Source organism: Chrysochloris asiatica, unplaced genomic scaffold (genome assembly GCF_000296735.1).
Source record: "Chrysochloris asiatica unplaced genomic scaffold, ChrAsi1.0 scaffold00057, whole genome shotgun sequence".
Lineage (NCBI taxonomy): Eukaryota > Metazoa > Chordata > Mammalia > Afrosoricida > Chrysochloridae > Chrysochloris > Chrysochloris asiatica.
The window spans coordinates 10,295,454-10,311,475 of NW_006408575.1; the positions used below are offsets into that span (position 1 = coordinate 10,295,454).

Consider the following 16,022-nt stretch of genomic DNA (forward strand, 5'->3'; position numbering starts at 1 on the left):
ACCAAGGAGTTTCTGGCTCTTGCTAGAATCCTGTCCAGAGTGGCGTTCCTGACCTCTGTAAGGCAAGCAAGGGCCTAGAGGGGATTAATGACTTCAATGGGAACTCCTGGAATTTACATGTGCATCAAGATGGAGCTCCTCGTATGACGTGCCCAACATACAACAACCACGAGATCACGGACGGAAGGTTGAAACACCCTGAGCTCTGACCAAAGTCTCTAGACCACATATCATAAATCTCCTGTCCCTGACTGTAGACAAGGAACTTCATTAAAGACTTTTTTCCTTTAAAATTCTTCCTTTGGGGCCATGAACCAGAAACATTTCTGGGGACAGCAGACACACAAGAGCTTCATCGCCAATGAACAGTCCAGGCAGCTATTAAGCTCACAGAGAAGCCCTCCTGGGAGGATGCCACTTTACTTCGAGAGTGGGGCACCTGTTTCTGGAAATTTCTCCCACCCTGGAAGATGCCTAGCCAGCCTGTGCTTTCCCCTCCACGACCCACATTGTCTCCTTGAGTTCTCTGCTGTGATTTTGTTTTGAGTCAGGATGTTCTGCGGTGCATTGTACAGCAGCTGGTCCCTGAGCACACACTGCTTAGAAGAACCACCCCCACAACCCTCACTTTTGCAGTATTTGCCTTGCCAATTATTAGTACAATGGGCCAATTCTCATTCTGTGCTGCTCTTGGGGAAAATATGCAGGCTAGGGAACTGGCCTAGATTGGAAATGGAACAGCAGAAGTTGCCAATTAACATGAGTTCCTTTTTTGCATCCCCTAAAGGGGCTAGTCTCCAGGGAGAATTTATAAAAGGCAAGATCCCAAGCCCTCTGGAGACTCCTTAAATGCCTCACATCTTTTGAGGTTAAGATGAGGGTCAAAAGTCAAAGAATATTTGGTCCAATCCTCTGTTCAGTGCTTGAATCTCTTTGATGATCTCTAACTTCTTCCTAAACAGTCCCTTGGTTGAGGAACTCATCTGCTCCATGGTGGTGCATTTTACCTCTATCCAGCTCTATTTGAAAGGGCTTTCTTCCATTTAATCAAATCTGCATGCCTATAGGTTCCCCACTTTGGTCCTAGTTAGTTAGTGAGTGAGCCTAGCCACTCACTCTCCACTCCTAGAAAATAGCCCACCACTGATGAAAATAACTCTTAGGTTAAAAACACAAGTTTTGGAGAAGCACAAGAGAAATTCTGGTGTAAAATAAAAGCCAATACATAGAAAAAGGATTAAATTTTTCTACATGGTCCTGAAAGGCAGTCAAGACTCAGAATTGGCAGCTGTAAGGCTTTCAGGCAATGCCTAAAAACTCAGTTGTACTCACATCCACTAATGTGCCCTACTAGAAGACATGGGATGTAGAAGGGCAGGAATGGCAACCTTTGCTTCTTAGGAATTCACAGTCTTACAGGAAAAGAAGAAGAAATGGGATGAGTTGGAAAAACACACAATCCTAAAATCTGAGACTGGGTCCAGAGTTATCAAGCTGATAGGAAGCACAAGTCTCAGTGAAAGGGATGGAACTTATAGCCAATGGCCATAGCTTCCAGAGGTTTCTGATTTTGCCATGAGAAAAGCATCAAGTATGCCACAGCCTTGCTTCAAACCTCCTCATGGAGCCAGTGCCACATTCTTAGAAGGGGTGTGAGCTCAGAGAGAGTCTGGGACAACCCCCCCACCCCAATATGTAGGAAGGGGAAAAAAGAAATATGAAAAAAGAAAATCTTCCTTCCATATAAGGGAGGTGGCAAATTAAGACAACAGATTAAGGGGGGCTTTATCACCATAGCAACAAGCCCAACAATTCTGAAAGGTGGGACTTTTCTTTTTCTTTTCACCTGTCACTCTTCTCTATATTGTCATTCTCCTTCTCCCCTCCTGGCAGGAGACAAGTAGTGACTTTTTTCACTCCCACTAACAAGCTGCCTGGCTTTTTGGAAGTACAGCTGCTATGGGATTGGAGGAGAATGGGGTTTCCCAGAGGGGTGTGCAGAAGCCTCAAACTCCATCTCTCCCTTTTCTTAAGTCAGAACTGGCAAGTGTGTGACTTGCCTCTGAACTGGGAACAAATCTACACACAAACAAGTCTATACCTGCACACAAGCCTAAGAAGAAATCCCCTCTTGTATGGACTCTATGAGGAGGAATCAGAGCTCTTGTCCTCAAGTAAAAGGGATTTCTGTCCCCAACCCAGGGTCCCCTTTCATAAATCATAAAGAGTCAGTAAGAGCAACTAAACAGAAGACCGTAGACTCAGGAATCCTTAGAAAAAGCGAAAATCCTATAAAAATGGTACTATTAAAAAGTTAATGGCACACATATAGCAAATCAAAAACCTTTACCTTATTACAAACTCCTCAGCTATCTGTGCTCAAAAGTCACCAACACCAGTCCTTCATTTCACACCCTATCAAATTATTTCAAATTTAGGCAGTTGTGCTACTTCTAAGTTTGCTTTCTGATATGGATAGTGATAATGTTCTGATACCCCTTGACTACAGAGGACTTTTCTAATCCTGCTACTACAGAAGCATGCTGGCAGAAGGAAAGATGAAGGACTTTCTGCTGCAGAGTTGGCAATCATCCAATGCTTTTTGGCTACAGGGGATGTGCATCCCCATCACCACCTCCATGGGCCAGAGACCTCTTTCTGAAGTGTGGATGCTCTCCACCTCCAGACATAATCAGATGCTCAGTCACTGGGTCCTCTTCATCCTGAAGTTATACAGCATATGGTCCCCATTCCCATAAGATCTTCCATCCCCCATCCAGGCATATCAGAAGGCCAAGGAGCCACCACTGTCTACAGCTCAGGAGGTGGCTGCCTTTGTAGGGTCTGTTAGAGATAGTAACAGAAAACAGATGCCCACTGTTCCCTTGAAGACAATCCACACTGAGCCCTGGGAAGCAGCCATGAGGAATGAAGCAGGCTTGATGACCAGGGAGGCAAGGTGCACTTCAGCTATTGAAAGACTGATTGCTCATAGTGTTAACAGGACATGTTCCTTATCTCCCAGCCTTCTTGTCTTACCACCTTCCCTCAAGTTTGTGTCCTGTTCCTTCCTTGGTGTATTGCTGTCAATCACTCCTTGCTAAGGTATAAACTGATAGGGTGCAATGTCCCACTCACCTCACCCATACCACGCAGAATATAAACCATAAAGTCTGATAACTGTGTCTTCTAAGGAATATAAAAAATGATTCTCCTGAATCTGAATTTCAGATTCCCTAAAAAAAAAACAAGGGGACATTTTGAGTGCTCTGCCTATCATGCCAGATGGGAAGTTGCTTGCTTAATCAACTTTTAAACCAAGCATCAAACTCATTTCTGTACGTTTCTCCATCAGGCCATAATTCCAGAGCAGGAGAAATTCTACCTCTCTATATAGCCATTTCCACTGCTTCCAAAGCCAGACTGTGTCTTGCCAAACATAACCCATATTTAAGAGTCATCTGCTTCAGTGATACAGGAAGCCACCAAGGGGGTGTGCTTTAGATAATCCTACAGTTGTGCCCGCCAAGGCTGCTTCTTAGGGTAGGGAGGCATGCTGCTATTTGCCAGCTGCAGAACCCATGCTTAACCCAGCTGAATCCTGTACAATGCACCTGGAGAACTAGGGCAGAGGCTACTGACTTGGTCAATCAGAGCCCCATTTACACACAGCCAGCTTCAAATAGGCAAATGTCAGAGGTGTCCCTGCAGAAGCACATGCTGTCCCTTGTGGAGCTCCCCTATATCTTTACTTGAACAAGAACATGTAAGACAATTGTAAAAGACATATCCCATCCAGTACCATCCACCAGCCAACTATGTTGCATACCTGTGCCAGTTGAGGCATACATTTCATTTTCATTCAATGACATTCGTGTTTGACCTGAGCAAGCAGTAGAAACAAAGGCGTTAAAAACACTATGACATCTGGGGATGATATGCTTCCAAGCTTTAAAGATATTTTCTCACTTGTGTCAAGAATTTGATTGAGCAGTTGGCCCTCTCTCTCTGAGCCCTCGTCTCCCACCATGTCCACCAGTTATTGTTCTTATCACTTGGGAAGGGATTATCCCTCAGTATTTTGAACCCCACTGGACATGACTGAACTCAGGGATAGTCTCAGCAGATTTATGATCTGTCCACCTTTTCTTGAGCATGGGTATTTGTCCTCCAGGCTCTAGGAATGAAGTACTCTGCTCTGTGTCCCTTATTCATCCCCCAAAATCATATAAGATCTTTCACTGCAGGCAACAGAGATTTTTTCAATTCAGCCACCTGGTCTACCTCCCGTGTGTTTTACCAAGCACTTCCAATAGAGAAATGAAATGACACCAATTAAACACAATTATTAGAATTTAATAGAGCCATTTTTCTATTTCAGTGCCGTTTTACTATTTCAAGCCCCCTAGTTTTCTTTTTCTTTTCTTTTTTTTTTTCTTAATTCTAAATTGTGACTCAAAGCAGTAAGTTAAAGGTGTATATCAGTTGGTCTTTATTATATTTGTAACTGTCTTATTATATTGAGAGAAAATGCACGTCTGGGGAAAATTCATTTTAAGTACCAATTCTGAGAAAAATGCTCAGAGACATAAGCAATGAGTTAAGCCACTGTGCTGCCGAGGAGCAGTGGGAGGGTAGATCTGAGTGAAACAAAAGGGAAATGAATTTCTGAAGGAATGGGGTAATCTTGAGGGTGTAGGTGTTGGTAGAAACCATACTGAATTTTTGAGAGGCATCTCCCACTCTAGACAAGGCATTAGGAAGAAGGGAAATGTTATTCTAAATTAAACATAATCAAGGATGCTTAAAATTTTGTTAGATATGTATTTGTGTATATGTATGCATACACACACACATATATATGTATATACTTACAAGTATACACACACACACACACACACATCTTTCCCCCTTTAGGGAATGTTTTTTTACACTTGGGCAAAGAAGAAAAAAACCTTTCTTACTTTTTAGAAAACTGTTAAGAGGGATATGGGTTTGAGTGTATGTGTGTAAAATATATTGTTGCTTGCATAGTCTTTAGCCTCTTGGCTCATTTTATTCTTTTCCCCCTCCCCCACCTCCTTCCTTTCCTAGGACAAGACAAGCGCTCTGAGCCTCAGTAATGTGGCAGGGGTATTCTACATCCTGATCGGAGGACTTGGACTAGCCATGCTGGTTGCCTTAATCGAGTTCTGCTACAAATCCCGTAGTGAATCCAAGCGGATGAAGGTGGCATCGTCTTCCCAGGCCTTTTTTCTAACATGTTCTGTGATGCAACTGGGTTTCATGGGGATTCCCCTTTGCTAGAGAGAGTGGGGAGTGACAGGAGGCTGAGGTCAATCCAAGTCAGGAAGTAAAAACTATTAGGAAGAAGGTGACAAAGAGGCAGTAATGAGAAAGGTGATACTTGTCAGCCAAACATAAGGCCAAAGAAAAGAATTGCACCAGCCAGAGATTGGATATTAAGGTAATGGTTAGGTGTCTGAGTGGGCAGTCAGCATAGCTTGACATAAAAGCAGTGCTACATAGGGCAAATTCTCTTCCAGGTTGCCTTAGTAGATGTGTAAACTCCTAAAACAAGGGAGGGAGTGTCTACCCTGTACTCTGTGCTAATCTTACATGCCTGGTGAATCGGGTTCTTTCTCAGCCATGGCATTCATTGTAAGTTGAACACTGGCAAAGAGGAACACGTGCAGAAAAAGGCAAGCAGATTAATTAGAGTACCTAAAGCACATAAAATATAGCTGAAGGACTCTGGAGAAGAGAATCATGGAGGATATGAGAGCTGTCTGTATAAATATGAAGACTTTTCCTGAGGGAAGAAGATACACTAGTTCTGTGGGGCCCCAAAGAACTAATAACTGACAACAATGAGGAGCAGATGTTAGCACAATAAACAAGATCTACTTTTCTAACAGAGCTACTCAGAGGTGGATGTTGTTGTTGTTGTTAGATGCCATCGAGTCAGTACTGACCCAGAGCGAACGTATGCACAGCAGAAAGAAACACTGCCTGATCCTAAGCCAACCTCATTACTGTTGCCACGTTTGATCCCATTGATGCTGCCACTTTGCCAAACCATCTCACTGGGAGTCTTCATGTTTTTCTCTGACCCTCCACCGTACCAAACATGATATCCTTCTCCAGTGACTGGTCCTTCCTGACAATATGTCCAAAGTATGAGAGACGAAGTTTGGCCATCTTGGCCTCTAAGGAGCACGCTGGCTGCACTTATTGTCCTAATAGGTAGCAAGCTCTCCATCGCTAGAGATATACATGTAGAAGCTAAATTAACTCTAGGCAACAATATAATTGAAGCACCCCAAGGACATTTAAAATAAATAACCTTCAAAAAAATCATGAAACAAAACAAACCAAATTGACAATGAATCAACTACAACTCATGGTAACTCCATGTATGTCAGAGTAGAACTATGATCCAAATGGTTTTCAATAGTTAATTTTCAACAATATACAACCAGACTTTTCTTTCTAGATGCCTCAAGTTGGGTTTTGATTACACCACCCAGGGATTCCCCAATGTCTTTCATATTTCACCCTGTTAAACTCATTAAGAAAGTACTTATGGAGATGTTAACCACATGAACAGTACCATAAGCAAGGCATCTTGGGAGAGGCAGAGAGGTGAGAGATGCAGTCTGTGACCCTCAGTACCTTTGACATCAACAAAGAATGAGTCGAGATAAATGACTTAATGAAGCAACCTGTGGTATAGACAGGAAGACCTGTAGGAATTTAGAGGAGAAAGAAACTGAAGTGGGATTCCAGGAAGACACAGGATCTGAGAGGATGAATGAATGGCATTTAGACCAAGAGAAGGGGAGCGGTATAGAGTCGCTTTGGATGACATCTTGTTGTGGTGTGGTGACTATTACCTTGGATTGACTAGATATGAGCCATTGGCAGGATTTGCTCTAAATACACACACACACACACACACACATACACACACAAACTTTTCAGCTTGAAGCTTCTCCTCAGCTCAGCTTACCCACTATTGCATCATGAATACCTCCAGGTCACCCACGGATAAGACCTCTGTGGGCATTTGCTCCTCTTGTTTTAAAACACTGTATTTCATTCTATATACAAGGACAACAGTGGGCCTTCTGTCCTGGCATTCAGAATTTTCACATCCTGGCACTAGCCTACCTTATCCTCCCAAGCAACATGCTCTTCTCACACACTCCATGCCTCGAGACTCATACCACACTATATTCCCATATGCCTTTATGGAGGCTGCTCCTCAATAGAGAATACCCTGATCCTGATTTACGTCCTAGAGAACCCATTTTATAATAATGCTACATCTCTATTATATAATCACAAGGACCTATCAAGGTATGGAAGGAGTACTGGTGTGGCACTGCAGGTTAATGTGCTCCACTGAAGGGTTGGTTTGAGCTGCAAGGTAAGTGGTTCAAGCTCACCAGCCACTCCTTGGAAACCCTATACAGGGTTGCTATGAGTCAGAACCGACTCAACAGCACTTAACAACAACAACAATATCATCAAGGTATGGAAGAAGCATTGGTAGCATAGTCAATTAAGAACTAAGCTGCTAACCACAAGGTCAGCAGTTTGAATCTACCAGTCACTCCATGGGCGAAAGATGAGGCTTTCTGCTCCTGCAAAGATTTGCAGCCTAGGAAACCATATACTATGAGTTGGAATCGACTCATTGGCATACAACCACCCCCAAGTTATGATAATGTAATGATGTTTGATTAAGTGAATGAAGAGTGTATCAGTCCTACCTTTGGCCAGCTCCACACAGGTTCTCTTGGAAAGTGTGATTACATCAAGGACAAAGCATAGCAAAAGTGTGGGCCTTAGACCTTAAACTCAGTGCAGACCTCCAGAGAGCTTGACTGGATACTGCTAGAACCCTTAATACCTAAACAAAGGTTACTTTGTCTATTCCATTAAAATCTCAAGCCTAAACACTCTCTTATCTAACTCTTCCTAAGTAAGGCAAGGTCACTCCAGAGGAAAAGAAAGGGGCAAGAGAAAAGCTGGACATGCCAACCTTTACAGTGGGCGAGGACACCAGAGTCCCAAGACTGGCTCAGGGCAGATCAGAGGTGCTCCCTCTCACTGCTTCGCTAGGAGACAGTGTACGGCAATTGTCTAGAGCACAAGATCCAGAGCCCAGCTGCCCTAGCATCAACCGTGTTTGCTTTACTTACTATATCATCTTGGACAAGTTTTAGTAACACTGATCCTCATTTTCACTTTCTGTAAAATGAACGCAGTGGAAAACCATACCTCATATAATTCTTGTGATGATTATATGAGATAAGTAGATATGAAGGGACTGATAGAATGCCAGGACCATAATAAGCTCAGTAAATAATAATAGCAACATCAGTAATGATGATCAGCATTTATTAGTATTATTCCTATTATTATTATTATTTAGTGGTCACCTGCATCCTCCTTAAGACTTTCCTTTTATTAGCCCCACTTACATGTGCTAGGTTTCTTGAGCTATATAGATTGTGAGTTCCACAAGGTTAAGAAGCTATTCTGATTTCTTTCTTGGACTTCCCCCACACATTTGACATGCATTAATAAAATTAATGTGGAATTGTAACCAGAGGAGAGACTCTCTTGCAGGATAAAATGAAACATGGGAGAGAGCTACTCTCAGGTTAAGAAAACCCCACCATCAAAATCACCCAGCTTGGGAATTACAAGCAGTATCATTCAAAGCCACTTTAGTCCAACTGTCTGTGGCTATAAAATATGATGCAACCAGCCTCCTAGTCCTTACCATAATATTCTCATGATTCCCATTAATCATAAACAGTGCCAAATGGCGATATCAGGGTGGCTAAAGACTGGACTCCTGTTAACACTGGACCAGTGTTGACCTTCGCCACTGACGTCGCAATATTCATATTAAGACAAGAAACCTGCTGAGTCATGATGTCACCACTTGGAGACATTCTCATCCTTCCCTTTACAACAAAGGGAGCTATATTTAATTATATTAAATTTCTCAGATACCAATATCAGGGTCTCTTGAGATCATTAATTCAAGGTCTTCTATCATAGTCTACTATAATTAATTCTACTGGTTGGCATGACTTCTGCCCAACTCACTGAGGCTCCTAATAGAATTTTTAATCTTCCCGCTGCAGAATAGATACTTCCACTATCTTTATTAATCGACCTATCCCTTAATTTCCAAAGCTTCATCAACTCCCCACTTATCCAAAAAAGATAAGAGGAAGCCATTCCCCTTGTCTCTTAGACTTTCCAAGTTTGCAGTTCTTTCTCTTTATTATAATGTTTTGCCTTCTCCAAAGAGAATTAGCTCCAAAAGTGCAGACTTCAACATCATGCAGAGAACCTACAGCGATCTGATGAGAGCCTTTGGTTAGAACCTTCCTTCTTATTTATTTCCTTGGTCATGGTATTTGGTCAACTCTTGAGGCTCTGACCCCTAACATAGTTCAAGGTCAGCCTCTGAACACTATCCACAGAGCCCTTTCTCACAAGAGAACAAGAGAAGAAAGAGAAACAAGGAGGAGGAGAAAGAAAAGAAAAGGGAAGAAGAAAAGACCTTTTTCTAGTAACTCCTATGTTCAAAGGGCTTTCATATACATTTTCATTAGCCCTATAATGTGTTCTTTCAATCATGCCCATAAAGAAATAGTGATTGAGAGAAATTAAATATCTTGCCCAATGTTGTTAAGCCAGAAGCTAGAGAAACAGACATTAGACCTCAAACATGGACTCCACAAAATCCTTGGTACTAGTTAGTGTTTCTCCTAAATTTCTTTGCCTGTGACAACCACACAGCAACACATAATTTAGGCAACTCTTCTTGAGCACTTAACAATGTATTCTTCAAGCCTGACCACAGGACTGATGACAAAGATAATAAGGTACATTTGTTGGCTTTAGGTTTTCCAGATCTGATTTGAGAACCAACCCATTCATTGCCTACACCTCTTGTGTGCTATGCCTTGTTGGTTCTCTTTCCTTTATGGCATGCCACACGAGCAAGACAGATAGCAAGTGTCACTGGGGCAGTGAAGGCTACTCGAGGGATTCTTTCCACAAAGACACACTGAGCACCATTGGGTGATAAACTGGAGATATAGACACAGTTTTTATTTTCAGGAAGCTGAAAGTTTGATAAGGAAGATAAAAAATATACCAATATGTACATGTTCAAAGAATATTATGAAGAAAGATAAGTGCTGCTGCCAAGTGTAGGGCAGAGGGCCTGTCCGGAACTGGCAGGAAAGATGTGGGAGGTAAGGGTCACTTCCCTGAGAAAGTGATGTTTAATTGGCTTGACGCATGGACAGAAATTAACCAGAGTTGCTAGCAAAGGATCTGCAAGTGCCAGAAACGCAAAATTCTAAAAACTGTTGCCCAGAAATGAGAAGGCCCGGAAAACTGGGAGTTAGAGGGGTACTTTAGGCAGCCCTTAACATTTGCTTATGTCAAATTGGCATATAGTATGAAAAACAAGACACATTCTAAATTCAGTAAGTTCTTAGATATGCTGGCCCCTCTCTCTGCCTGGAAAAACAGATTGAAACCTGAGTCCTTAACTGATGTTTAAGAAACAAGGGACTCTATTATTCACTACCCTATTCCAAAAGGAAAATAATCCCTAGCCTCTCCCACCCTCAGGAAAGACACTGTCTTTTCATAATTATATGTGGCTATGTTAACAGAGGCTGCATTTAAGCCACAACAATTGAAGCTTTGCACATTTCCCTGGAATTAGTAAGCAGCTGAGAGACTGGATACGCAGGGGGAACATCCTCCGCAGCAGGTGGTCACTATGGTTCTTAGCACATGTGCAGGGATGAGGTCACTACTGAGATTTGAGATCACATCAGAGTGTTCTGTGACACACAGAGGCTGGGCAGAGTCCCCTATCTGTCCTGCCATCCCCCAGCAAAAGACAAGTGGTTGCAAATTTGAGATGTCATCACCATTAGAAAAATGGTTCTCTAAAGAACCAGTTTAGGGTTGGACTTTTCTCTCATTCCCTGAATGTCCACTTTTAAAACAACAATAACAGCAATGACAAGAATGAATTCTAAAAATGGCTGAAGTGTCAAAAGTGGGCAATGGAAAACTTCTCAAAGGCAAGAGGAGGAACGACATCTGCTTTACCATCAGCTTCTGATGGCTTAGATAGAGGGGTAATGCCACTTTGTCACTAGGTTACATACATCTATACCCTTACTCAAGTCAGTTTTAAATCCTCAGTTTCCCTGTAAAGTACATAGGTTAAATCGGAAAAGAGTTTTTCAACCTATCCAGGCCACATATCAGATCAATTAAATCAGTGCCTCTGGAGGTAGGACTCATGCATCAGTATTTTTGTTACAAAACACCCCAGGTGAATCCAATAGGTAGCCAAGTTTGAGAACTAGTGAGCTACAGTAAACCTGCAGGAGCCTGTGGAAAACAGGAACCTGTAAGAGAAATAAAAATATATTTTCTGAAAAACTGAATGATAAATATATGGTAAGGCTGTACAGGGTCAAAGGCAGAAAACTGTGAGACCTGGAAAAACAAGGCCATCAAGTTCCAGCTCTCACAATTTTCACTGTAGTTGATTTTAAGCAAAACTTTCCTTTCCAAACTTTCTCCTGGGATTCCATAAAAGCATTAGGAAGGAAGCCAGTAAGCAGAAAGTATCAATAGGGGGATGGAGTCATTGACCTCTAAAGAGCACTCATCATCCCTGAAACTCAATTCTAATGATGTGGCTTTGGAGGTTTTTAGTTACATACCCAGTTATCTCAGACTTTGGAAAGTACCAGTGTTGACTATACCATTATTTTTTCTCCTTTAAGATAAATGCATAAAGTACCAGTAACTTCTATGACATATGATGAAAATATGAGAAGCCCACGGTGCTTTGTGTGAACTTTAGACTTTTTTTTTCATTAAAAGAATTTGATAGTGGTGGTTGTGTGCCATGGAGTTGGTTCTGGTTCCCAGCAACCCTATATATGGTTTCCAAGACTATAAATCTTTAGGAGAATAGAAAGTCCCTTTTTTCTCCTGTGGAGGAGCTAGTATGTTCTAACTGCTGACCTTGTGGTTTGCAGTACAATACATAATACCTACTAATGTATCAGCTATGAGTTGGAACCACTAGACGGCACTTAACAACAACAACAACAATGTATCAGAGGGAAAAAATGATAGAGAACAGACATTTCAAGCTAATGTGTAGAAATGTCCATACTTACCACTCCCTCCCACCAAAAAAAAAAAGTTGTGAGGATTGTTGCTATTGTTGTTCCAATTCATAGCAACCCTGAATAGAGAGCTTCCAAGGAACAATTGGTGGGTTTGAACTGCAGATTTTATGATTAACAGTCCAGCATTATTCTACAGTACCACACCAGATCTCTGCTGTTGTTTCGTGCCATTGAGTCAGTTCTAACTCATAGTGACCCTTTGTAGGGTTTCTGAGGAGCAGCTGGTGAGTTTGAACTGCCTACCTTGCAGTAGAAACTGACTTCTCAGTCCAACGCATTAACCACAGCGCCACACCAGGTCTCGACTGAGCAACTCTAAACGCCTCATTTTATGTTCTTATGTCCTCCACATAGTGTTTCCTTTATGTTGATTGTCACAAAAAACACAAAAAAAAACCTCTTTTCTTGGGGTTAGTCTACATTAAGCCTCATATCAAAAATTCCATGATAATCTTTTAATGAGACGGTATACGTGAACAAGAACAGAAGAGGGTTGATTTCATGTGATATAGTTTCTTTCTGCAAAGGAACTTTTAATAGAAGCTCTCCTCCTGTCTAATAATATGTAGTTCTAATTCCAGCTCAAGGAGCTCTGGTAGCGTAGTGGTTACGAATCGGGCTGCGAACCTTAAGGTCAGCGGTTCGAAACTACCAGCTGCTCCGCGGGAGAAAGATGAGGCTTTCTACTCCCGTAAAGATTTACACCCTCGGAAACCCTGTACAGGGTCGCTATGGGTCGGACCTGACTCAACGGCACTTAACAACAACAACAATTCCAGCTCATATTCTGGAAGGTTCCACTAACTCATCTGATCCTGGGATAATGTTCGAATCTCTTTCAGCTCTAGAATCCTAACATTCTAGAAATTAGAGACTTAGTAGCTCTGATCTGATGTGTGATCCAGAAGGGCAAATTGTATGATGGGAACTGTTGGTTCCTACGTAATGATATTTAAAATGCATTCTCATTTTCTTTAGCACATGCCCTTTTTCAATTACATTTGCACATTTTAATATTCAAATAAGTCCTGCATGCCCTTAACACATGCTGCTGGTGGTAGGATAGCATTTTTCCTGAAGTAAATCAAATGTAATTTTTAATTTAGCCAGATGATAATATACCCTCAATTAAAAAAAAAAATGTTTTCAAAGCACTTTTATGCATTGAAAATTTTTTGAAAAATAATTTCAAAGTATAATTCTTGCTCATAAAACTCTGTAGATGCATAGACCATAGTATTTTACAGAAGTGGAAATTAAAGAAGGTCTAGAGAGGAGTCTTAGCATGGCACTGTAGGATAAGCACTGGACTCCTAACAACAAAGTTGGTGGTTCAAACCCACCAGCCACTCTCAGGAACCCTATACAGTGTCATTATGAGTCAAAACTGACTCAGTGGCACACAACAACAGAGGAGTGCTGATGGTAGGTTAAGCTCTGGATTGATAATCACAAGGTTAGCAGTTCAAACACACCAGCTGTTCCACAATAAAATGATGAGAATTTCTGCCTCTATAAAGATTTATAGCATCTAAAATCTTATACAGGGTCCCTATGAGTCAGAATCAACTCAATGGGACCTACAATAACAACAGAGAAGTAAGGAGAGTCCCTGGGTATGCCAAAAGCACTTGGTAGCTAACTAAAAAGTTGGTGGTTTGAAACTCTCCAGAGATGCCTCAGAATAAAGGCCAGGTGATCTCTTTCTGAAAGGTCACAGCCATTGGAACCCATATAGAACAAAATTCTACTCTGAAATATATGGAATCACCATGAATTAGAGTGGATTCAACACTATGTCATCTGGTTTGTTTTGTTTGTGTGTGTGTGTGTGTTAGAAAGGTAAGAAGTTATATATAGGGTCACAATTAATATCCGAACCAGAAATTGAACCCAAGTTTTCTACATTCCATTCATAGGAGCTTTTCCAGTTGGTCATGTTGATACATACATCATCACCAATAGTATGAAATTATTGTATTTTTAGAAATCCCAGAATGAAAGAACCAGAATGAATCTTAGAGATCACACAATATAGCACACCTCAGTAAAGAGATAGAACCTGAGGCCTAGAGAGGAAATCAAAGTAGTCTAGAGCCATGTAACAGTTTTGTAGGTTCATGGGAAATCAAGATTAACAATATAGATTAGGAATGGAGTTGGGTGGAGAGGAGAGTTAGAGGAGACATTTTATGTTTAGTTTTAACTCCTTCTCCTTGCCAACTATTGCCAAGGACCCGGGGAAGAACCCCTGGTCCTCCTGAAAAGGGTTTCTGTTTGATCCCACAGCAATCCATCAATGAAGCCATACGGACATCGACACTCCCCAGGAACAGCGGGGCAGGAGCCAGCGGGAACGGAAGTGGCGAGAATGGCCGGGTAGTCAGTCACGACTTCCCCAAGTCCATGCAATCAATTCCCTGCATGAGCCACAGTTCAGGGATGCCCTTGGGAGCCACGGGATTGTAACTGGAGCTCCCCTGATCCAATCCCAACCCTTCAGTGCCAAAAACAACAACAAAATGAAACACAACCGCCACCAACCACCACGATCACAAGGAGGACAATTCAACCGATTTTCCCGAAAAATTTAAAAACACACACATTTTTCTGTCCCTTTTCCTTTTTTGATGTTCTTTCACCCTTTTCCATTTGCTAAGTAATGAGAAATAATACTTTGTACTGCAATAAGAGGAGAGTGGCCGTGTCTAATGGAGTCTGTGTCTCTGAAAATGGAGCCACTGGAACACTAATGAGGAAACTGTACTGTGTTTTTTTTGTTGTTGTTGCTTTTTTAAAATTCAGTTGTTAATGTGTCTTAGTGTGTGCAATATTTTTTTTTTCTTACTAATATCCATGGTTTGCAGATTCTTTTAGGCCCTGTATTTCTACTTAAACTTACTCCAACTCCATACCCATCCTTCTTCCGTTTTCAAGTTTGAGATTCAAGATTCCATTCACCTTACAAGTGAATAAAAGAAAAAAATGCAAACTTCAAACTAATCTGCCATGGGGGCTCTCCAAGTTACCCTCCAACTCCTTAGCACCAAGCCGTGGATGGAAACAGACGTTGTTGTTAGAAGAATGAGCTGCCGTCCCCAGACAGGGTACTGCCTAAACACTGAGTTAAGACTGCTTATAAAAAGCAGCCCAGAATGAGGATTCTGGAAGGGCAGCTATGCTGTCAAAGGAGGAATCCTGATGTTACTGCCAGAGGCTCAGAAAAGTTTCCTTTCATGTGTTAAGAGCCTTCCAAAGGCCTTAGGTGGAGCAGTCTGGCTCTTCACCAGCAACCTCAACCCCAAATAGTATGCATTTCTGCTATGCTGAGGTCCAAAGGAACCTGCTGGTTGAAGGGCAGTTGGCCTCCAGGATCAAGTAGAGCCAAGGATTCTTGCTTTTCCTTTGCTTGACATCTGAGCAGAGAACCCCAACATTGAATAGACTTTATTTCTTTCCAGAACCTCTGACGAGGGGGCAATACTGTAATAAGTGCAGAAGAAAGGTGCTTAAAGAATTTGGGAAGACGAAGCCTCAATGGAAGTCCGCAAGCAATAGATCTTTCCATCTTATGCCTGTCTTAGGTTTGAGAGACCAAATGTAAAGCTTAGGGTTTTGCTGATACAGACATCGTATTTTTTTATGTCAAATTAAAGGATGTTACTTTAGCATGTGACCAGATAACAGCTGATCACCTTTATAAAGCAAGATGCCTAAGGCGGGATCATTTGAAAGTGAATAGGGATATGG

At 41.8% G+C, this 16,022-nt stretch overlaps 1 protein-coding gene across 5 annotated transcripts in view; it reads left to right on the top strand.

The window, feature by feature from the left end:
* The window catches only part of GRIA1 (glutamate receptor, ionotropic, AMPA 1), a 579,065-nt gene extending 564,317 nt beyond the window's left edge, over positions 1–14,748 (top strand). For 4 of the 5 annotated variants that reach the window (XM_006863902.1, XM_006863903.1, XM_006863905.1 and 1 more), the window contains exons 15-16: positions 5,095–5,229; positions 14,541–14,741. In XM_006863902.1, the coding sequence (XP_006863964.1) occupies positions 5,095–5,229; positions 14,541–14,741 (336 nt within the window). Of the gene's footprint in view, positions 1–5,094; positions 5,230–14,540 lie in introns of all 5 variants that reach the window. The other variant, XM_006863904.1, reaches the window with a different exon arrangement.
* The last annotated feature ends 1,274 nt before the right edge of the window (positions 14,749–16,022 follow it).